Below are 23,324 nucleotides of genomic sequence, written 5' to 3' on the forward strand. Positions count from 1 at the left end.
CAAAGTTCAAGGATTACATATAATGCATACACATCAACACAGGTCTAATTACAAGACCATGTCTTTCAGCTCTGACTTCTGCGACTATGCCTATCTTTTGCTTGTAAAATGCTTAATGTACCTATATTACAATAAAACTCACTGAGATCATTTGGCAATATTTGATCTCATCTACTACTAACAAATGCAAAAGAGTAACAGGACAATATGTAATTCTACTGAGAATATTCAAACTCAAGCAGTGTTTGCGTGTGCTTCAAAGGCAAAATTATATGAGATAGTCAATCAAGAAATGAGCTCTCAGTTTACATTTGTTGATGTTGATAGAAGTTACATTAAAACACTGCAAACAAATCCCTGTACAGTGGTGCGGTTATGACTAACACCAGTTACTCTAGCAAGATAAGATTTAAGAGACTTTATCACAATGAAAAATCTCACTGACTTTACTTGCAAAACTGACTTCTACTTCTAAAGCCTAGTTTTTTGAGAAGCAGTAGTTTTGTATTTTTGTGCTGTACATTTATCATCTGGCGAAGTTCAACTTTATACTGACAGCATTCAACCAGAGGGTCACTGCTCTCAAATACAAATTTTTGTGAGTTTAATGCTAAACGGGTAAGGGAAAGAGATTTTATCAGTACATTTGCAAAGATTTAATTTACATTCAACTCCTTATTAAACCTCAGAAAATCAATTTGGAAGAACAAACCTGAAATCTAAAGAAATGCAAGCAATCAGGCTATAGCAGTTTCTCTTGTGCAAGCAACAGCTGCAATTCTCCTGCATGCTCCTACACATGAACTAGACTATTAACATACATGCAAATATGCTTAGAATGTTAAAATCAAAGTACTGAGACAGCTCATATTCTTCATCAAAACCATAATGTTGGAGAAAACAGGCAGAATGTAAGTCTCCAATGCTATACTACAAGAACTTGCACTGTGGTGTTGAAGAAGCTTTTCATTACTTTTATGCCCCACCATCTCCTTTAGTTAAGTGCACACATAATATATTCAGACAAAAGGTACAAAAATAAACCAGCAAAGAAAGAAGCAATTGAGAAAAAAGTGGATATAAAGGCCTAGTAAGGCTTTTCGTAAGTAGCTCTTAACTACTAGACAGCGGAAAGGTAAAGAATTTTTCAAGTATGAATTGCCCCCTCCTTGACTGTGGAAAGGAAAAAGTATTGCAATGAAGAGATGTTTTGACTGCAGATCAGCAGTGGCTCCATTGGTATGTATTTAAACAACACAGATCAAACTGGACACTGTATGGCACTGTCAGCACAAGCCAAGTGGCAGGATGGCTGAACAAGAAATAATGGTGCGGTGTTAGAAAAGGCTGGCAAAAAGAAATGTAGAATATGCAGAGTTCAAGCAGTGAGGAAATTACAAGTTTTGCATGCAACATCTCACATACATAGACATCCCATAACGAAACTAAATAACCTGGTAACACATTCCAATCACAGACTAGGAAATTACTATTAAATCAGACCGTGAAAAATGAGGTAAAAATCTCTGATGAGCTACTACTTAATAATGAGATCATCCTATTGGGTAACAATGCAAATGTCTATGAAAGTACTGTAGTTTTCACACCCAAGAGACATAAAACCACACAGACACGTAATATTACTTCTACTTGGCTAGAGACAATGGGCAATATTCCCTTCTTCATTAATATCAGTCTTCCATTTTCCAAGTTTTACCAGGAGAAGCCCACAGTTCACTTAAGATGTCTGAGACAGGGAACAGCAAACAACAAATATTATTACACAACATTCCGTGATCCAGGCCCAGAGGCTTATTAAAGTGTTTTGGTTTTTGTGTGTGCAACAGCTCAATCAACCTGACTCACTGGCATCTGTTTGAGCCTTCAATAGCATGAGTTTAAAGGAATGTGAATGACACAAGTTTTTCTCTGTGAATCTTTGAGATGCTTAGACTTGATATCTAGCTTGAATGAGAATTAAAATTTGTTCTGGGTCAATCAAAATGTTGCACTTCAATCACATCTCTGATGTTGTTTGTACTACATTACAAGATAGAATTCAACATCAAGCCCAGAAGGGAGAAATGGAACCATGCTGCCAAATTGCTCCTGTTTTTTCTTCCAAAATGTAACTGCAGTGGAACCCAGGTTTCCTGATAGGAGCCACCTAATATTACAGAATATTGGTCTAACAAAGTTCCTCTGGGCACTACTACCAACTGACAGAGCTGTGTCTCCTGAGCTGTCCATGGAATAGAGCACACATCATCAGGAAGCCCTGCAGGCCACCAAAGTAACTGAAGGAGGTATCACTGGCTTAAACTAACCAAATGTCCAACTCCAGCACTAGCATCAGCTCTCCCAGTACTTTGGGAAGGACTTTGCAGGTCACAATAAGGGCTGTGATGTCAACAGAAAAATGCTGCCAAATAATCTGCCTTCCAACTGATTTCTCATTTTTTCTACAATATACCAAGCACCATGTGAAACTGCATATAAAAGCAACTACGCTACTCTTCCCTTTCATCAACACACAAATAATTAGACACATAATGAGATCAATTAAATTTCTTATGATTCATTTATCGGATATCCAATCTCACTGGCAGAAAGTGACTAAGAGCCAAAGACAGACACTGGAGTTCTGGGAATTTTTTATCCTGTGTACAATCCCCTGCCTCATTCTCAGCCCTTACTCATTTGACAGCAAAAATGAACATTACAAGATGGTTAAGAACAAGGCAGTACAAAATATTCAGTAAGATTAGGTATCAAAGAACAACTGCAAATCTCAGTAGTCATTGTAATTTTACACAAACTGATTGTTTTGAGGGTTTTTATCTTATCATTTTATACTTTCTGTATAGGTATGTGTGTGGGTGCAGGGTGACACAGTACAAATACAGACCAAAAGAATTTTAGCCTATTCAATACATTATCTAGAAAGCAGAGGTTTAGCCTGGGAAGAAGGAAGCGAAAGGAGAGATGAAAGAACTGGAATACAACAAGCAGAAAATTGGAAGGAGACTGGAAAGCCACAAGACAAATGCAGCCATGACTTGGTGGCCACAAGCACCAAGTCAATTACTTTAGTTTTTCCTTAATGCAAAGGAAGAAATAGGGAGGGCATGGAAGAAGAACAACGGAGAAGTGGTTATTGGTAGGAACAAGGTCCTGCTATTGCAGATATCTGACAGAAATAATGGGCACTTATTAAAATGGTAAGAAAATTACTAAATTTTAATTATTAATTTGATGGACTCCACTCTTCCAAACCTCCAACTTCTTTTTTCCATCTAAATACACATTACAAAGTACAAAAGGTCAACAAGTGAACCACAAGACATTAGGGAAGAGGCATCTGGCAAGCTCCCCTCTGCCAGATAACTGTCACAATCACCATTTTAATTTGATTTTTTAAAATTTAATCCAATAGTAAACTGTGCTTGAATTGAATTCTAGTAGAATTACGCTGTTTGATGTAGAGTGGCAATTTTATGCTATTATACTTCGAGACGTACAGTAACGACTTCCTAAATAACTTTTGCTTTGGTGAAAGCCAACCAGCTCTCTCACTGTGCAAGTTCTTTGGCCTTACGTTACATCTGTCCTATTCTCTCCCTTTAAAATACCATTATGTGCTCAGAGTCCAAGGACTGTATCTAGTCTTACGGCATGTAATAGTTTCTCTGAGAAACGACAAAAACACCCCAAGATACTGGGCTTTGAGCAACCTGGTCTAGTGAAAGGTGTCCATGCCCATGGCAGGGGGTTGGAACTGGATGAGCTTTAAGGTTCCTTCTAACCCAAACCAGTCTGGGATCCTATGATACAGGAGGAAAACTAAAAAATCGTGACGGGATTCTGATAAAGATGGTTCAGCTGCTTTTTCTAAGGGCTGTGCAAGAGCTAACTGAAAAGTTAAAGCCTGACCCACCTACACTGTCTTACAATTTGACAATGGCATAATAATATTGAATCTTTGTAAACAAAGGATTCATTAGCAAAAATACATTGGGTGTTTTTAAAACGGCTGAAGCATGAGGGAATAACACTCTTAAAAGAAGTTGAAGGTGCTGAGAAAAGAAGTCAAAGGTGCCGAGCTATCTTATCGAGAAATTAATGGTGAAAAAGACTACAGCTAATATAGCAGAAAGTTAGCATAAAATGGCAAACTTGTGTGGAAAACACAATAGCTTTCACATTCTTTGCCCAGAATACAGGTGAAGTGAATAAAGACAAGACCATGGACCTACCCTCTAAACATAACCTTTACCTCTGTAGCATCAGTAAGCTAAGATACTGCGGCATCAGCACTTGAAAAAATATGACCCCTGCTTTGGCAAGCAAGCAGATGTATGATCAATACAGAGGGAAAAATACAATGAAGACGAGCTATAAAAAGACCAAATAATAAGAAAAGAACAAGCCAGAACATTTTCTAACACTGGCCAAAATGATTTCTGCAGCACTGCTGTGGTATATATGTCATCTTTAAATGAATTATTAACCTCTAGTTATATTTCACTACCTTTTTCCCCCACTCAGCTACAGAGTGGAGATAATCCTTCATAATTAAAGAATCCCATTAACACTAATATTTAAATAACACAAAATAAATAACAGCACCATTTACTTAAAATGCATCTAACACTATAAATGCCTTATACCTACAAGGTGCAGGCTCACAGCTACTGAAATCAAGTATCACAGGGGAAAAAAACATACAAAACAACAGCAAAACCTCTTTTTCTATGAGGGAAGTATGGGGCTTTCTTCTCTTCTTACAGCCTCAAGCAACATTCATCAACTCAATCTACAAGATTCATACAGAAAAATGGGTATGTTGGTATTTGAATAGCAGAGAGGAGGTCTAGAATAAAAATGACTTTCAGATGCATAAAACCAAGGTTTGCAGGAATACATGTACCATAAACTTCATGTTCTGTGAAACACAAAAAAGAATTCCTGATAACTGACTGACTGATATAACGCCCATGATTTTTTTTCAAAACTGGCCCCAGTCTGTTTGTTCTGAAAATAACTTAAAACACCTTATGCTTCATTCAGATACTGGAGTACCTTTCCACTGTTATCAACAGTCTAGAAGATTGACTATGCAACTACTATACTGAATTGGTTATTAGTTACCCCCACTGATCTTACAAAAGTAGGAATATGCTTTTGTATTGTGTTTTGACTTACTTAACACAAAATAACAACCCTAGGAACAGTCATCATACTGCAAGGTATAAAACCTGTATTTTTAGTCTTTCAGAAAACAGCTTATCAAGCAAGTACAGTACAGACATCACTTGCAACAGAGCCTATGGAATCCATAGCACAGAGAAATCACTTTTATCTTTCAGTACAGACATCACTTGCAACAGAGCCTATGGAATCCATAGCACAGACAAATCATTTTATCTTTCAAATAATACCCAAACTGGGGAACTGCATATCCTTTCCTACTGTTTGCTTTGAAACAGACAGTGATGAAATCCCTGCTAAGCACTGAAGCACCTTTCCAGAACAATATGGTATCATTACAGATCAGCACATGAACTCAAAGGTGATTAAAATGATTCTGCTTCTAACTTGCTCACAGGTTGTTTCTCAAGGAATAAAAACTTCAAACATTTCAAATCAATACTCTTTACACATCTTGGTACACCTTACACTAGATTAATCTCACCACATTTGGGACATCTTTAAATACAGACAAGCGAGTTTGTTCTCTCAATTCCCTTCCCTTATAGTGAATGGAGAGGAAATAAGGACTTTCAGGGCACAATTCATCATATCCTAAAATAGATATTTAAGACAAGTATGACTCATCTGACCTATTTGTGTTGACTGAAGGGAGTCTAGACAACTAGCTCAAATATAGGCATCTAATTGGGGAGGATGTCTAAATCTGGGGAGACAAATCCTACCCATGGTGCTATCATTTAGAACTGCACAGTCCGTATCAAGGTGACACTGGTCTGCTAAAATTCAATGGCACGGTATAGAGGAACCTAGCTTGACTTCTAATCTGAACACTGTCCTAACAAATAGGAATCAGATGGAAAGCACACAGCCATTAAAGTTATTCCTACACTCTGAAAATAACCGAACTCTGAAAAGAAAGAGGAAGAGTCTAGAAATTTTATCCTCTGTTGCATAATGAACTTTGGCTATGTGGATGCACCAGACATCATTCAACTTTACAGAACACACTGCTACCCCAGAAGATGAATACAGTATGTCACAAAATGATTTTCAAAACCATTTTCTTCATATCAATATTTGAAAATTCTGATCATTTCTCTTACAATTTATTCCACAAATATGCCAAGAAATTAATTTCTGTTAAGAAAATAAAAGGTGCTGCATGGATAAATGACTGCTTAAATCTCAGATCTACATAAAAAATATTTAGACCCTCAGATGACAAGGCATGCTCCAGGGGACTTCTCACTCAGGAATTTCATCAAAATGTAGTACATGTAAGAGTAGAGCTTATCTCTCACCCCACCGCTTAAACTTAAATTTTGATTTGATATGATATGAAGTATGGCATGTCATCCTACATGGAATATCTCTTTCCTAGTGCCTGCTGATTCCACAATTCATCAAATTATGATATGGGTGGACGGTCTGCAGAATTGATTTTTAGACTGTTGACAGTCTTTCATCTTTCTGAAAACCTGTACGCCTATCACTTGTCTAATGAAAAGAATTACTCATGAAATACGTAGGCGAATAGATAAAAAATTAGCCCAGCACTTTTACACCCTATACTGACAAGAAAAAATAAAATAAAATGAATGCATCTCCTATTTAAACCTTTATCATAATGTCACATCATATGCACTACATAGTTTCTTGTGATTTATATGAAAACAATTATTCCTAAAGATGCTCTTGTCTTGGAGCTACTGTACAATTAGATTAACATTTACAACGCATGGCAAATATTGACAAATGTTTATTTTTTAATGGAAAATCCCCTACAGTCTCAGAACAAAGCTGCATCATGGTCACTGCATTTACAAGATACCGCACTATAGTTTATCAACATGTCACATTAATCATGGAATCAGGCTCAAGAAATGATGTCTAAAGCCTTGATAACCGAAACATTAACAAGCTTTGCCACTGTGCACGTTTCTATTTAAACTATGCTCCTATTTAATCACTCTACCAATTCAGAGAAATACTGTTGTTGTTGAATAGTGTTTTACAATGGAAAATCAGTAAGAACCCTCAATTCTATACCTCTTTACTTTTAAATAAGCTTTAAAAGCAGTAAGCTGTGTTGACACAATAATAATCAATATCATCCCAAAACAACAGATCTAAGAAATACGGCATTTACCTATTTTACTCATAGGAAAACTGTGTGACATTTAAAAACATATTCCTCAGCACCTCTAGCACCTGGACTCGAATGGGGATGTTTTATTCTCCAGGACTCACTTAACTACATGATAAATCTTCTGTACCTTGTCTTTTCTCAGCACACCACATTTACATCATGTTCTTCCCATGTCTGTGACAGCAGATTAAAACCAAGTTTACCAGCTAAAAGTCAGTATTTTTCTTTCTTAGAATTATAATGTATACTGATAATAATTGCTACTTAACAACAAATAAGGGAGTGAATTTAATTTCATCCTACACAGAGCTAACACTCTTTTGGTTCCCACCTTCTTACCACTGTTCTGTCAGCAGGAGTATTCATCCAGCTAATATCCAGAGCCTTTCTCATTTCCCAGACACTTCTGACATAAGGAAACTGCACGTGTCTCTGACTACCAGCTCCCATCCTCAACTTCATAGTCCGACTTCACTGTTAATTTTTTCTTCTAAATTTGCTCTTCAAAAACACTGACATGAATTCTCCTGTTATGCAATTTAAAAATTGTATCACTTGAGCGTGTATTATGTTAGCAGCAAGCTCAGTAACTCCCATGTAGTGTCACAAAAATGTCTTAGCAATATTAACTTTCACTGCTTCTCCTTAATATTGCTCACTGCTTGGGAAAATTACTACAGCTGTTTGTAGCACTTATCTTTTTTCTGGGGAATGCAAGTGTGCCAGGTGTAGACAACTCCAACAGCCGCTTTACAGTAATATTGCAGACACCTCCATAGTCTGTACTGGTATTCTGAAACATAATTAGAGCCATCCAGAGAAAACTCTACTTCAAATTGGTGTTAGCATAAATACACCTTCTATTAGCCACATCAGCAGTTTTTACCCTATTAAGCCTATCATGTTCCTAATGTCATCTCTCAGCACTTAGGTTGTTTTTACTTGTATCTGAATTAATCCTATCCTTGGCAGACAATAACTACTTTTGGTTTTATGAAGAGCAGCCATCCAATGAGCACAGTGTTGCTAATGCAGATTTTATGTTATGCTACAGACGAGGTTCACTGGGCATTTATGTCACAGAATTGACCTTTTTTGTGTTACTGTCAGATGATGAGGAGGGAAAAGGAGGAGACAAAAGAGATCATCTGGACAGATGTGTCTCTCAACTTACACAGTACAGAGGAAGGAGTGGAGTGGGAGAGTTCAGACTCACGTGAAAGACTTTCTGCGTTTGCATTTTTCACAGACTTGCCCGCTGAATTGATGGAAAGAAACACAACATATGAACAAACAAACATGAAGAGGTAGAATGTGATCAGAATCCTCAGGAGGCACTGGCAGCAGGAGCGGCCGCTGGGGCACGGCAAGGGTGGTGACCAGTGAGGTGAAGAAGCAATGGAAGAGGAGGATTGGTGGGTGGAAAATAACCTCTCCAAGTCACCCTCCTTTGTGAGAGCTGTGTGAGGGTCAAGTAGATGTGAAGGAAGAAAAAGAGAAGGCCAAAAGAAAAATAATGATAATTTAATTACAAGCAACAAGAACTTACAAAACCTTTGAGAACACAAACAACGGTAACAATGTACTTTTAGGCATGAAAGAACAGTTGTAAAAAGGTTGTAGCCACAAATGACTGTTCAGATGCCAGTGCACATCTACCCCTCTATCCAGAACTGAGGGGTTTGAAAGAGCAGTTAAAAAATGTTCTTAGAAGTTTGAAGGTTTTTCTTTACTAAAGCATGTTCCAAATGGATTAAACTGATTTCTTCCTACTGTTAAATAAAATGAAAACAGATATAAAATGAAATAAATTAGCAAAATATATGAAAATAAATGCCTCCTGAATGCTTTGAAGTGATGTATTAAGTAGCAAAGACTAGCCAAAATACACTTGATTTGTATGTGTCCTATAACTCAGCAATTTTTCCCATTGGGAATCATAATTCTTACTAGTGCTTTCATTAATTTATTTCCAGAGAAAAAAAAACCCATGAGAAATATGGATTTCCTAATCATGTTAAATTTAACAACTCAGCTTTATAAAAGTCTGTGTGCACTGCTGGTGAAAATAACAGTGGTTATTCTCCAGCTGAGAAAAACCTTATCAATCTCTTATCAAAGAGATGCTGCTAAAGACTTCCAGTTTATTACCACAGGAAACAGAAATCCCACAAGCAATCCCAAAAGGCAGTATTGCTTACAGTCCAGTTTTCAGTATGTTCTTCTGTCCACTTCTGTCCTTAAATTTGAGAGGGATCACTGAAATGCAGATTGCCCCATGTCCAATGGTTAATATAAGAGGTTTCTGCTAACAAGGAACCTGAACTTACAGCTTCAAGAAGTTTCAGACCCACAGTCTAGAATTAGCTTATTACTTGACTAATTAAAGCTCACTATTGTTTGCTAAGGTCTGTTTCTAGTAAAAGAAATATGTTCCAGTCCTAAAAGACGTAAATGCATACAGAAGCAACACAAAGTTACAGACTTCACAATTTTCCACAAATAACAAGTGAAAACTAAGCCTGATTGTGCTGTCTTCAAGCTAAAATACCTGCCTTCAAAAGTGAAAATAGGGTAAGATCCTGATATGAGTGGATAATACTGTATGTATTCCCTGATAGATACCAAGCATCTGTTCCTATAGACACATTTGTGATAGCTGATTTTAAGACTTTTTTTTTTTTACCTGGTACCTTTCTTAATGAATCGTAACGTTTGTTAATACTTTGTACAGGCATGCATACACACAGTCACTCCCACAGGGCACACAGAAACACAATTGGGCTGGAGATACTAGATCCCACACAAGCTCACATTATCCACAGAACTTTAGCATGTCAAATCAATAGCAAAACAAGAAAACCATTTGATGCAGAACTGAGTGTTTTAAATATGTGCGGGGTGGTAGTCTGTACAAAGGAAGGAACCTGCACCTGCCTGCAATCTATGCATGGTGTTATAATACCAGGAGGTAGAATACCAGGAAAGTGCACAGATTGCATGCCTTTGCAAAGAAGAGTTGTTCTCAGTGAGGTATGGGGCATACTACAACGCTATAAACTATAGTCTAATACCATTTTTCAGTTACAAAGTGGCATTCCCATTTCCATGCTCTTTGCAGGAGAGCCTCTTCCCACCCCTTGTTCTGCATGCTGCAAAGGAAACCAACAGGTTTGTAAGGTCATTTTTCATCTACGATATAAAACATGCCTTCCAGGTCTCAAATTTGATGACAAGCGTCATCTTGAGCATACACATAGGGATCTAGACTGCTAGCAATCTGAGAGAATTCTCTGTGCTACCTCTGAAATCCACTCATTCCTATCAGCATCTTGTTTCCAGCTGCAGTCAGTGCAGCCAGCAGCTGTTCCTGATAAGACAACAGCTTTCTCACTGTTGTCCTAGAAAATCTACATCCAGAAGTCAAGTTTGGTATAGGGGGAAAATATAATTCGTAAGTGCCTTGCTAAAGCATGAAGCTTTATCTCATAATAGCTGTGAGGGTTGCAGGACTGCCTATTCCCTGAATCATTCTAGAAATTAGACCCTAGGGGTTACTGTCGGCTTTAATTATAATAAAACAATCTGCAAGCAGCCTCTGGTGGAAAGACTGGAAGTGTGAGTGGAATACTAAAAAGTGAAAAACAAGCTTGCAAGCAATTACCTGGGAGATTATATTTGTGTTTGGTTTTTTGTTGGTTTTTTTTTTTTAATAAACAGGAAGGGAAATCCCTATGCACTGGAATAAAATGTGCACCTGGCATCTGCTGAACAGGGTAGTGGCACTGCTGTGTGTTAGGCCATGGATTTGCTGCTGATACAACTGCATCAGTGTATGAAGTTGTCGTGATCATCCCAGACATCAGCAGTTCAAACTCATTCTTGGTGACTCTACCTTCCCACCAAAGCAGGTGAAGAGCAATACAACACTACTCTGCCTCTTCTCTTCCAAGCACAGGTGACATCCTTCAGCTCCTCCTTCGCAGTCTCCAGAAAACACACAATGCAGCACTCTGGAGTACAGCCTCAGCTCTTCTAACTGCCTTAATCCACCTTATGCCTTCTGTAGCACTATTATGTGGCAATGGGTCAGGAACCTACAGATAACAGAAAACTTCACCTGCTGAACATTTTACAGCAAAGAGAAGGCCATGACAAGGATCTTGTCAGACCCGTGATTACTGCAAGATCCTCTTTTGGAAAAAAAGTATATTGTGGCCATCCAACCTGCTCTTAACTGTGATTGCTACAGAATCATATTAAAGAATTAGGCGAAACATCTTCATTGTAGTTTTTCTTATAATTATGTTCCTGAGATATAACTGTGTGCTAAGCTTCAGACAGAATTTTATAAAAATCCTACCATTATAACACCATGTTATATTGCCACACAGAGGCTCTAAAATTAAAATATTCATTTAATGAGATTAGTGTCTAAACTACACATAATGGTTTGAAGGAAGAAAATACAAAGTGTTATGAATAAGGGTAAATAACACTGTATTTTCCTCTGCATCAGCCCCAGATACCTGCAACTGTCCTCCAAGGCATTACTTTGCATTCCCTCAAAACACTTGTTATTTAAAGTGAGCGGGAACTGGCTGTTAACGCAAGAAGACTTTGTTAAGTGCAGGTGAAATGAGTCACTGAAACATCTGAGACCAAATTAGAGCTAACTGCAGCTCCTACGGTACTCTAAGTCACAATTTACAGCTACATTGCTACTAGCAGTGGATAGAAATGTCTTCTCTCCAGGGAGAGAACACCAAGTATGCCAAAGCAGAGGGAATTATTGCAGTGCAGCAGACTGTGGGTATTAGCCCAGCTGAGCTCCTTGGGCTTTCCAAGAGCAGCAGCACAAACCATTGGCTGGGCCCTGCCACAGACCCTGTGCAAGCCTGAGCTAAGCTGCCTTGATGTAAATGCCCGAAGAATCTCATATGCAGCATAACATAAAAGCTGCATTTTCAACCCTGCAGTGCATGGACAGCCGCTACCATCACACAGTGCTTTCATATTTGCACTATCAGTTCATCACTCTGGCAATACTGGTATTTTTATCAAACATGCACAGCACCTGTAGTCAGAAACTAAGCACTAGGTACTTTTGATACAATTCTAACTACTTTATGTTTGAATCTCTTTAAAGTCGACAATGTCCCCATGCTCTTCAGAAGCCAGTGAAGCTCTTTAGCCAATTCAGGCCTGTATTTTTGGACGCAACTTTTTGCACACACACTGTTAATGGTGACTTAGGCGTTACACTTCCAACATATAGCAAGCCCCATTATTTCAATGGTTTCCCAAGAATTCTCTTTTCCATTCTCCACATTTTATATTTACTATCACCTCTGGCTTGTGTGTATCTATAATGTTGTTCTTTTGATGCTGAAATCGAGTTTTTTCTGTGACCCAGAGATACACAAGCCTAACACATTTTTATTTAAAGTCCTTTGTTTTAAAACACAATGTTACTGAAGTATGTGTAACATCACAGTATAATATACAGAGGGGGAAAATGAAAACAAAAGCAGTATCTGTGAAGTTACACAACTTTATTAAAAAATAGTTTTTTAAAGGAGATTAAAATAAGTGTGTTCAGAACAAAAGAGAAAAGTGAAAAAACACTGGCATCTGAACAGAATAAAAATGCTATGGTGATATGAAAAAAGGCAAACCCAGAACACAAATGTATGCTAAAAGTACATTAAGTAAGAGTTACAAAGCACAGACTTACAAATTTTTATTCTACTACTGTTATTACTGGAACTCATATCTTAGTTAATAAGCGGTAACTTTATATTCTTCGTTCCAAAACATCATGGCAAATGGTGTTTTGGGAAATGAAAAGTCAAAACTTAAGTCTGAAACATGTCAGAAGTAACACAGAGGAGCATAAAAGTAATTTCTTTTAAACAAGGAAAAATTCTGTTTTCTCCTATGATTCATTAGGAGTTTCTGTGTTTAACGACCTAAAAAAAATACATTCACAGAACTCATGTTATGGCTTCTCCAAATGTTTCAAAGCTTAAAATCATACCTTTCACATCCTCATCTTCAATGGTTGTATTGGAACTCTCTGTTGACTCCTGTTGAGAAGTAAATATCAGTGGAATGTACAATACAAGCCAAGCCTCACTTGTGTGCCCTTGAAAATTACAGTTAGTTACAGGTACCATGCAAAGCCTTGAAGCAGGGCGGGATGTAATTCACAAACAAATGGTCACACGATTAAAGACATCTTCAGCTGAAACCGATGTAAAACACTGACAGTCTCTACAATAGGGAACATAAATACATTTCCTGCTGTTTAATGCATTTACTTCACAGGAATGTAAAGGAAACTTTTTTTTCCTTCAACACCCAACTGCACAAAGTCTGTATGAAATGTTACATGAATTACCTCAGCCAAGAAGGAGTGCTTGCCACTTAAGCTTAGTGATTAAACCAACTGTGCAAGTAAGTCATTCCATTCCAACTTTTAAACATGCATACTTCTGCATACTATGATTTGCAACTGTTTTTCTGCTCATATGACTTAGCAACACATATTAAAACAAAGTCTCCCAGTGACTTTAAGGATAGTAGACCAGATTCTGTCATTTTCATACTGGTTCTGTGATTAGAAATTTTTGAAGGAGATGAAGAATTGATAACTACATGATAACAAGTTTGACAAACTAAGGTATCTTTGCAGTAGTATTCTTGAGACAACCAGTCATGCAGAGGAATGACTCATTATCGACACCTTTTACTTACGCCACCAAACTGTTAAAAAAGGCACGGATACTATATCTCAATCTTTCATAGATTACCAGAAACATGAAATACTAGAGGCAAATCCAGCAGGGCACTGTCAAATCTAACAGGTAAGTGGGTTCAGAAATTTGGAGAGCTTATAAACTGGGGGCTTTTATATCTGTATTTTCTTGAAAAGCAGAATAAATTTCTTTTTCTTATTTTTTTCAGTTCACATCTCAACAGCAAAAAGCATTACCTGGCCCATTTTTATTTGAGAGATAGAAGACAGGGCTAGTTCTGTATTTAATTTTTGAAAGGATTTTACAATTAAGTAATAAAAGGTAAATCTGACATTGCCCTTTATTTACTGTGTCCTCACAAGGCTGAGCTGAAGGAATGTTCAAAATGTCTAATGCATTACTCAGACCTTTTAAAAAACAAAACGTATGTGCATCCACAAATAAAACTACATGAATTAATGCAAACACAAACAAAACTGAACAAGTTGCCATGCTTTTCCTGAACTGGCTGGTGTTAGACACTTCGCTCTGCACAGGTGTATCATGCTCTATCACTTAAAATATAGGTAAGTACTTGTAAGTATACAAAAACCCCACACAGATACAAGCTGTAAACACCATGCACAAGCTCACATGGAAGATGTAGGCTTTAATACTGAAGCATCCACTCCAGTTGCCATAGTACAATGATAAATCTTTCAAATTTAGAAGTAACTCTCTGTATTAAGTGGTTTGCTTGTTTCCTGTGACCTTTTGGGGCTCTGAGTATCTTAGTTGCTATGATTGTACAATTAAGTCAGGTAGATCTAGTCATGCCAATATTTTATTAGGGTTCTCTGGTCTTCAGTGGACTTCAGCAATAAAGGTCAGACTACTGTTCAAACACAGGCTGTGTCGGGCCCGTGAGTCTAAACATGGGGAGCTGAAGAAGTAGTAATATGAAAAGCTTGCGTGTTCGACAGATGTGAGGTACATAGAGGAAGGGGATACACAAGCACAGTACATCGGCACACCATCGGCACTTTCATGCTTGAGAAATGTCTGCATGCGTTATTGTTTCACTCAGATTCTATCCTCCTCACATGAAATAATCACAAGTAGTTAAGACTAGTTAATGAAATGTCAATTCCTCAAGTCAACACTGTAAACAGTGAAATTTTTGTTGAAGAGCAAATTCTTTCCAGGAAACCTAGGAACATGTGTTATATGTAAATGATGGTATTTCCTGGCCCTTTTCAAGTCCATGCATGCAAAAACCAAAACAAAACATGTTTTAGGAATCAGCTGCCAAACGTAAATGTCACAATACACAAGAAAAAGAAAAGAGTATGAAGAAAACGTATAAAAATCGAAAGACCTCTTCATCACTTGAAATGTTAAAATTTTTTTGAAACTACTCGGTGATGTTATCGAAGAAAACCAAAGTCCTGTGTGAAAGACACATCACAACATGGGTGTACAAGCATGCTCAGAAGCAGCAGATGGCATAAACTTAAATGACATCTTTATCTAAGGTGACAACTGCACATACAGAACTCATCGGTATGATCTCACCATGCTCTGAGAAGAGCGTTCTTTGGTTTTACTTAAGCTGCAGCATTTTTGGCTGAAATGGGAGAGATGAGGTGCTCCCCGAGCCCAGCTGCACAGGGTACTGCACACTGCCAACTGCTACTGACTCCCCAAGAGCTTCAGAAGCTCAGCAATCAGTAGGATGCATGAAGCAGATGAACACGGATCAGAACAGGCTCAAGAGACAACAGGCGTAACAAATGCAGGAATGAGATTTTCCTTGATAAACTCCTGGAACAGCCCTATTCTCCTGTGGAATAGTGGGTGAAATGTGAGGTGTGGAAAAGCAAGATGGAGTTGATTCTTTCTGAATACCTTATTTCCATCAGGGTTGTGGATTACTGTAGTTTGGGGCTCCTAAGCAAGAACAAAATAAAGAGAAAAAGAGTACCCATTGGTAAATACATTCTTGTTAGTGTGAGGGAGTGCAAGAAGAGCCAGCTCACAAATGCTGAACACTGACACGAACTAAAGCAAATGTTAACTGTTGCCAGATGGTGAAACTGGATGTCTCAAATAGATTTCCTCAACAGCAAGCCAGCAAAAAAGGACCATCTTGCCTAATACAGCAGCATGCAGAGACCTTATTCATGACCAATGTAAACAGGGCTTTGAAGCTCTGGGGATCTGCAGAGGCTGTCTTTGCACAAGGGCATACTAAATGTTTTACACATTTTCCTCTTTGAGCCAGGCAAGACAAGGCCAGAAATCACCCCTTTTCTTGAAGCATGTTTGCTTGCATTAGTATTAAGTGATCAAATAAAAATACAGATGAATCAATACGGATTAAGGATGAGTTGACTACCTCCATGTTTTGGAAGACGGAGATTAATACCAGGTTGCTGCCCCAGGAGAGCAACATAAAAATACATAAGAGAGATCTTCGCATCATTATAAAGTGTTCCCAAATTCTCTTCTCTTAAACAAAATTAAAAAAAAAAAAAGATAAAATCATCTTTGAAATAGCAGTTAAGCAGCATGCTTTCAGCATGGATTACTGTGTGTGGCTATGTCTGGGAACAGACTGCCTTACACTCAGGCATGAAACCTGTTAACTGGTCCTTAGAACTTGCTTAGCAATGCCAGTTGTGCAAAAAAAAAAAAAAAAAAATCAGGAGGAAAAATCTCTCCCAAAGTGTGTGAATTATCCATCTTTTCAAAGCTATATATGGAGGCACACAGGAAACATCACCTCACAAGCATTACTGGTATCCATATTTGTGAGTTCTGTGAAGCACGTATGCCTAAGAAATGGGAGCTACTAATAAAAGCAAGACTGCAACGGAAGCATTCATGAACTGCACTCCATTAGTAATATATTCCTAATGGAGCTTATTAATGACTTACGTCTCCTGCAGCTTTAAATGTAAGAGAAACAATCAAAAAATGTTTAGCACTAGATGCCTCTTGATCCCAGTGAAGACTTGCAAAGTCCTGCTGTGTTTTAGGAAATACGGAATGAAAATCTGAATAAGGTCTATTTTATGGTAGCCTAACAATACTCCTGTTAGCTTTCCTTGATACTCACACAAATAGAAAGCAGAGTAAAATAATAGAGGGTTATTTTTGTTGTTTTTTTCTGTTTGTTTTTGTTTTTTTTTTTGGTGCAAAAGGTTAGCATTAAAAAGATGGAAACAGTCATCAGGCAAAGAACTAAAAGCAACACAAAGCACATTCTACTCACTTTCTGGAACAGCATGCAAAAAATTCAAGTACAGTTACAAATGCTACGACTCTACCACATCCAACTTCCATGTAATATTTTCTATCAATAAACACGCTCGAATGGACTTCCTCACAAAACAAAAGTAAGCATAATTCAAACAAAAAGTTTTTCCAAGACCTGTTTTTAGAAAGCAAATGAGTAAATGCATGAAAAAGCAAAAAAAGAAGAACAGAAGACAGTCAAAAACTTCAAGATAGCATGAGAAGGAAGATTGCGGGTATACCAGCGCCGGGGTAGGAATATTTTCCTTGGGGCTGGTTACCACGTTCGTTTTGTTGTTTATCTGTAGGTATGCAGAAAATAGAAACAGACAGGCCTTAGAACTCACAGTAGGCACTGTATCTATATCCCACTGTATAGAACATCTTATACAGATATAGATAACTATATACAGATATAGATATGGAAATAAAGAATCACAGAAAGATGAATTTATGAACTTGAAAGAACGCTAACAACAGATCCTATAGCTAGCTGCAGCTCCTCCAAACATGCTAGCTGCGGGTTTTCAGGTGCACTAGATGAAGGTCTATAGAAGATGACTTCAGCTGTGACACTTAAAGGAGCCTTTAAGTAGCAGCTAAGCATATGTAAGAAGAATAAAGAATTAATAGAGGTTTGGAGAAAGTCCTCAATAGCCATTGTGATCTTTTGACATGCAACAGTATTAAATAAATTGCACCCAGTTGTTCTTTATTTCTGATTACCTATCACCTATTTCGTTACCCCATAGATCTTCAGCTATCTATACATTTGTCCTATTGGCTTCTGGGAACAGATCTGAATAAATACAGCTGATTCCAGATATGCACAATACAACTAAAGCTAGAAAGAGACTGGTGCCCCTTTAGCTTTTTTGGTGTTATTTTAGAGAAAACAAACAGGCGGCTGTGATTACTTGCAGTCTCAAGAATCCTCCAGTAATGGTGTATCAGCTGTTCAATTTTGGTACTATAACCTATAGTCACACTATAGTATTTGCATTCTTACTCCACAAATCAGTACATACCTGCTTCAGTTTACATGTAGGTCATCATGTTAATTCTTAAGCTTAGCATAGTATTAAAGCTTTACTTCTACAAAATTTTAATCCAAATTAAGCTATTCAGCAATAGGTTTAAATGTATCCAATTCTTTACATCCACTTTTAAGAGTCAGCTTTCATAAACAGCATGGCATGAAAAGAACAGAAATACTAAAAATAATGTACCAATCCAATTTTACACACACTATGAAGCAAAGTTAAAGCATAGTAAAACTAGTCTGAAGTATGCATTTTTTTCCTTTAACAATAATTAGAAAAAAGCTATTAGGTACATTTTGGTCATGTCAAATTCTAACCATAGCAGTCCAAAGTGACATGCAGAATTGGGTGTATAGGTATATATTGTCTGAAAAGACCTTGATTAAAAAGTTTTTACTGAATGTTCTAGTCACAGAATTTAGTGACAAATGTGTCAAACAAAGGAAAAATACCTGAAATTGTTCCGTTAATAGGTTTTTTTGTAAAAAAAAGTAATTAATCTCATCATTTAAAGAAACAAACCCTAGAAATTTTAGGGTCAAAATTGGGTATTTTTTCTTCTAAAATAAAAGCCTTTCTAAACTAATTTAAAAATAGCAATAAGTTAAGTTGCCTAGATGAAAAAGCATAAGGAAAGCGGAAGTCCTAAGACAGGGACCAAACTCAGCTGTGCATAAAACATCTGACTTTTGATTTAATCCTCCCAGTGACTCTGCAGTTTCAATTGAAGTAAACAGCTCCTCATCATCTGAGTATGCTCTGTACCGAGGGCTTTGCTAAATGGGAGCCTTCAGAAGTTAGCACCATGGGGCAAACTCACTGAACTTCATGTCCTCAGCAGATTTGGGGGATTATTCTACTTTGGTACAGGTGTGGCAGCTGACTTGTCGATTACAGGAATTGAGTCTGCAACTGAAGAGAATCTTACTTAGGATATGTTGAGATCAGGATATGTCAGGATTTGCATTAATTAATCACAGACTGCCAATATCCTTATCTTAACCAGCATTTAACTGGCTTTGAAGAATATAAAGCAGTCTTGCTACTCAGTATCAGGGAACACTATTTTGAAACTAAACATTATGTAGCAGTATTTGTGATAGGAAACATCCTCCTATGCAGAATGAAAACATTTTACTTTGATTTAAAATCTAAGTTCACGGTGCTTTATAACAGGAGGATGAGAAATAGTTATTCTTTTAACAATGGTCTTTCTACAGAAACTGTCATGAAGAGAAAATATGAGTCATCACTGAATTCCAAGTGTATAGTTTAAACCCCACCTTGGCCTAGTTATTGTCAAATAGATTTATCTATTCACAATTACAGCCGTAAATTGCAGCGATGTCTGAACCAAGACAGGGACAGAATAAATACCTTTGTGCACAAAGTAACTTGTGGGCAGACGGGTATTAGAAAGTATTTTATATATCAAGTAACTTGCCTTGATATTTGTGGGACTGTGAGATGGCAAAACCTGACCTCCTTACTCAGGAAAAAACTTTAAAAAAAGCTCCAACCAGTTCCATGAGCAAGTTCTACAGGAGAACTGTGGAACAGTTGAGAACACATACAATGCTGCTCAACAGCACACTAAATCTTCCAAAACAAAGAGAAAAGTCACATATCAAGCCGTGCAACTGCAAGTTCCTACTTTTATGAGAGTATAGTCATCAAGAGACTATGACTAAAAAGGCCCTAACAAAAGGCAGAGACACAAAGCAAAAACATGAGGAGGAAATGAAGATTTCACCAGATTTCATACAGTCCTCTTTAGTAGTAGCTTAATACAAAAAAAGGGAGTGATATGCCAGACAAATGCCTGTTGTTGAATACATAATGGAAGTAGGTTAATCAAATTTCAATTCCAATTTTGCCTGAGTAAGGAGAGCAGGCTTGGGTCCACACTCTTTTGGTTAAAGTCCTATAAAAATAAACAGTACCTATCGCAGCTACTGCTGAAAACTGCAGGAAATATATTCAAGCCTGCTTAGTTAGATATTGAGAATACAGCATTCATTTGTAAAAGCAGAAAGAGATCATGTGATTCAAAATCCAGTTATTTCTTCTGTGTAAATGGAACTTGGTAATACCCCTCAAAACTTGCGAGAGTAAGTCTGTACACTTTCCCTCACAGAATATACACATGAGCTTCTGTAACTATATGAACACATGGGGTTGTATTTTGTATATACTTTTAACAGCAAATGGAAATGATTCCTAAATAAGTAACATTTTCACATGAAACAGTTATTTTAAGGCTGGATTGCACTCAATTCTACTTGTTTCTAGGAAGGATAACATTTATACTAATGAATGGCTTGTCAAAAGCCACTCTCTTAGGTCTGACAGTAGGACAGGACAGACACACACAAACCCTCCAAACAGCTGGGCATGTCTGTCATTACAAACATCATATAATGATATGGGTAATGGTAATCATTACTGGTCTTTACCAATACCATATAATATACAAAACCCGTATCTTGGGACTTAATCTTTCACATGGTACTTCTGTAACAAAAAGTTAAAGCACACTTCACATCTGGAATATCAGAAATATCCTCACTGTACCTTTCTGGTGACCCTCATTTGGACACTGCTGCCAGTGATTCTCTGCCACTGAAAGTCTGTGTTCACTTGGACAGACCTCTTTAACTGCATGTCTCTGCAGACCTGACCAGCAATTTTTGCTTCTTAAGGCAACTTGTAATCCCCAGGGACAGGTGTGGATGAGGGATATTTGCCTTCTCCCTACAGGCAGCAGGCACAGAAGCTGGCTGGGACATCAGCACTGATCATCACAAACATCTCACAAGTCAGATTCAAACCCATAATAAACAGAAATAGAGGAAGCTGATGGGTGGTATCACAGAGGACAAATGAAACACAAGACTGCAGAGTAGGCTGAGGAGGAAGACAAGTTACTGAGACTGACTGTCAGCAACAGAGCCTGAGGTGTGAAGGAAGACAGCTGGGAAACTGTAGTATGGAAAGACTGGGAAATTGTTTTTCTTTTTACTCCTGAGCATTCAGCATCTTGCTCTAGAATGGCTCAATTAAAGTGGTACTATTTCCCTGTGCAACGTGGTTTGTGTTATATTTTATGATATTAATATCATTAACTTTTAAAATAAGGAGGTTTTGAACACTAATAGAAGGCTGTTAACAAGGATACTATTTTGTTACTATTTTAACTAAGGACAGCTGCATTGGCCAATGTTACATGTACTTTTTTGTTTTCATATGTCCCCAGGTTAAAAAAAAACCCTCAAAACTTTCTTGAAAGAATTACAGAACAATTCACTGTGGATGGCATACAGCAACTGTAGGCTTAAAATTCACAAGGTTGTACTTTCAAGTCTTGCAGCTTTTCAAAGAATGTTAACAAAACTAAACACAACTGTTTTGATTTCTAGGTGTGAATGTTTCACAGGAGTTAAAAAATCTGTTGATAAAGATCCTCACCATCATCTGAACACTCGAACTGGACTTCCTTTTCTGAATTGACCAGTCAGAGAGAAAGGAAAAGAAGAAAATGTGACTGGTTGAAGTTTCAATGCATGGAATACAGTATATTTCTGTTTTGGCTTTTTTTTTTCTTTTACGAAAAAGACAGCTTAAGCTGCAGGAGTGGGAAAATGCTATGGAGTACATAGTATCTCAGTAACAGAAATGACAAAAATAAGACCTCCCCAGATGTAAATTTACTTCCTTTGCTCCACCTGACCATGCAGACAAACAGCAGACATATAACATGTGCTGAAAACCAAAATATCAAACCCCAGCAAGTGTAATTTAGGCAAAATTTTGGCAAGTTTTTTTTCTACATATATATAAGCTATAACAAATACCATTGTAGACCTGTAGGAGGAATGATACCTGAAGAGGAAAAGCTGGTCAGATGGAGTACATAAAACTTACATATTCCGTAACAAGGGTTAAGGGTTTTCCATGTGAATGAGAGAACAGTACCGAATGTATGCTTCTCCATGTAATTAGGTTATCCACTACTTGGCAGTGAGAAGCATTAAAATGGTAGTGTACTAACTTCATTTTAAATCAGTCTGATTATTTTTTTTTACTAGGAGAAATATGCATATGTGGGAGAACAGGAAAAAATACACCATGAATCTGGTATTTAGTTATACAATATTTTGTTAAAATAAAAAGTTAAGATTAAATAGGAAATTAAAACTCAGGCCAAAGACACACTTCTGAGTAAGCAGACAATGCACAGAAGAGTATCTTTTGTATCATCTAATGAAAGCTTGGGGCACTTATTTTAATCTTCAGGATCCTCAGAGAAAAGAAATACTTTTCATTGCTGATAGTTTTCTTAATGGCTGTTTTTCAACATAATTATCCAGAATGTTCATTTATGAAGCATCTCTGCTCCTGCAGGATCTGATCATAGGAGAATAGAAGCTCTAAATCATGTATGAAAGCTGCCAAAATGTTCCCTTCTTAGGATGGCCTGTTAGGCAGGATGAGCTGATTTGTTGGTCTAGTAAAACCCCTCAAGTTCTGCCAAATACAGCAAGTATCACAGTATCACAGTATGTTAGAGATTGGAAGGGACCTCAAAAGATCATCTAGTCCAATCCCCCTGCCTGTACATCTGGCAGGAAACACCTTATGTGGAGCCAAGCCTACCAAGTAAACTTTTGGTCTTCCATGAAATCTAATGAAAAGTCAAAACGAGAAACACAGAGCCAACAGGTCTGCAGATATATATTGATACCTAAAAAGCTTACATGCCCACCACCAAACCCAGATTTTTAGTTATAAGCTAATTAGTAACATTGAGTCATGTCCTGGGTTCTCCTCCCCATCCCTCTGGGAGCTGGGGGAGGAAGAGAGGTGGGGGAGTGAGCG

At 37.5% G+C, this 23,324-nt stretch overlaps 1 protein-coding gene across 18 annotated transcripts in view; it reads right to left on the minus strand.

Annotated features, from left to right (window-relative positions):
- The window catches only part of CAMK2D (calcium/calmodulin dependent protein kinase II delta), a 163,690-nt gene that overhangs the window by 9,984 nt on the left and 130,382 nt on the right, over positions 1 to 23,324 (minus strand). For 5 of the 18 annotated variants that reach the window (XM_061343869.1, XM_061343871.1, XM_061343868.1 and 2 more), the window contains exons 14-16: positions 17,646 to 17,705; positions 16,012 to 16,053; positions 13,404 to 13,452 (exon numbers count right to left, since the gene is read on the minus strand). In XM_061343869.1, the coding sequence (XP_061199853.1) occupies positions 13,404 to 13,452; positions 16,012 to 16,053; positions 17,646 to 17,705 (151 nt within the window). Of the gene's footprint in view, positions 1 to 13,403; positions 13,453 to 16,011; positions 16,054 to 17,645; positions 17,706 to 21,914; positions 21,948 to 23,324 lie in introns of all 18 variants that reach the window. The other 13 variants (XM_061343882.1, XM_061343879.1, XM_061343881.1 and 10 more) reach the window with 3 other exon arrangements.

This window comes from Neopsephotus bourkii, unplaced genomic scaffold, assembly GCF_033783945.1.
Source record: "Neopsephotus bourkii isolate Nb327-2 ecotype Australia unplaced genomic scaffold, CSIRO-AGI_Nbou_v1 NB_1827, whole genome shotgun sequence".
Lineage (NCBI taxonomy): Eukaryota > Metazoa > Chordata > Aves > Psittaciformes > Psittacidae > Neopsephotus > Neopsephotus bourkii.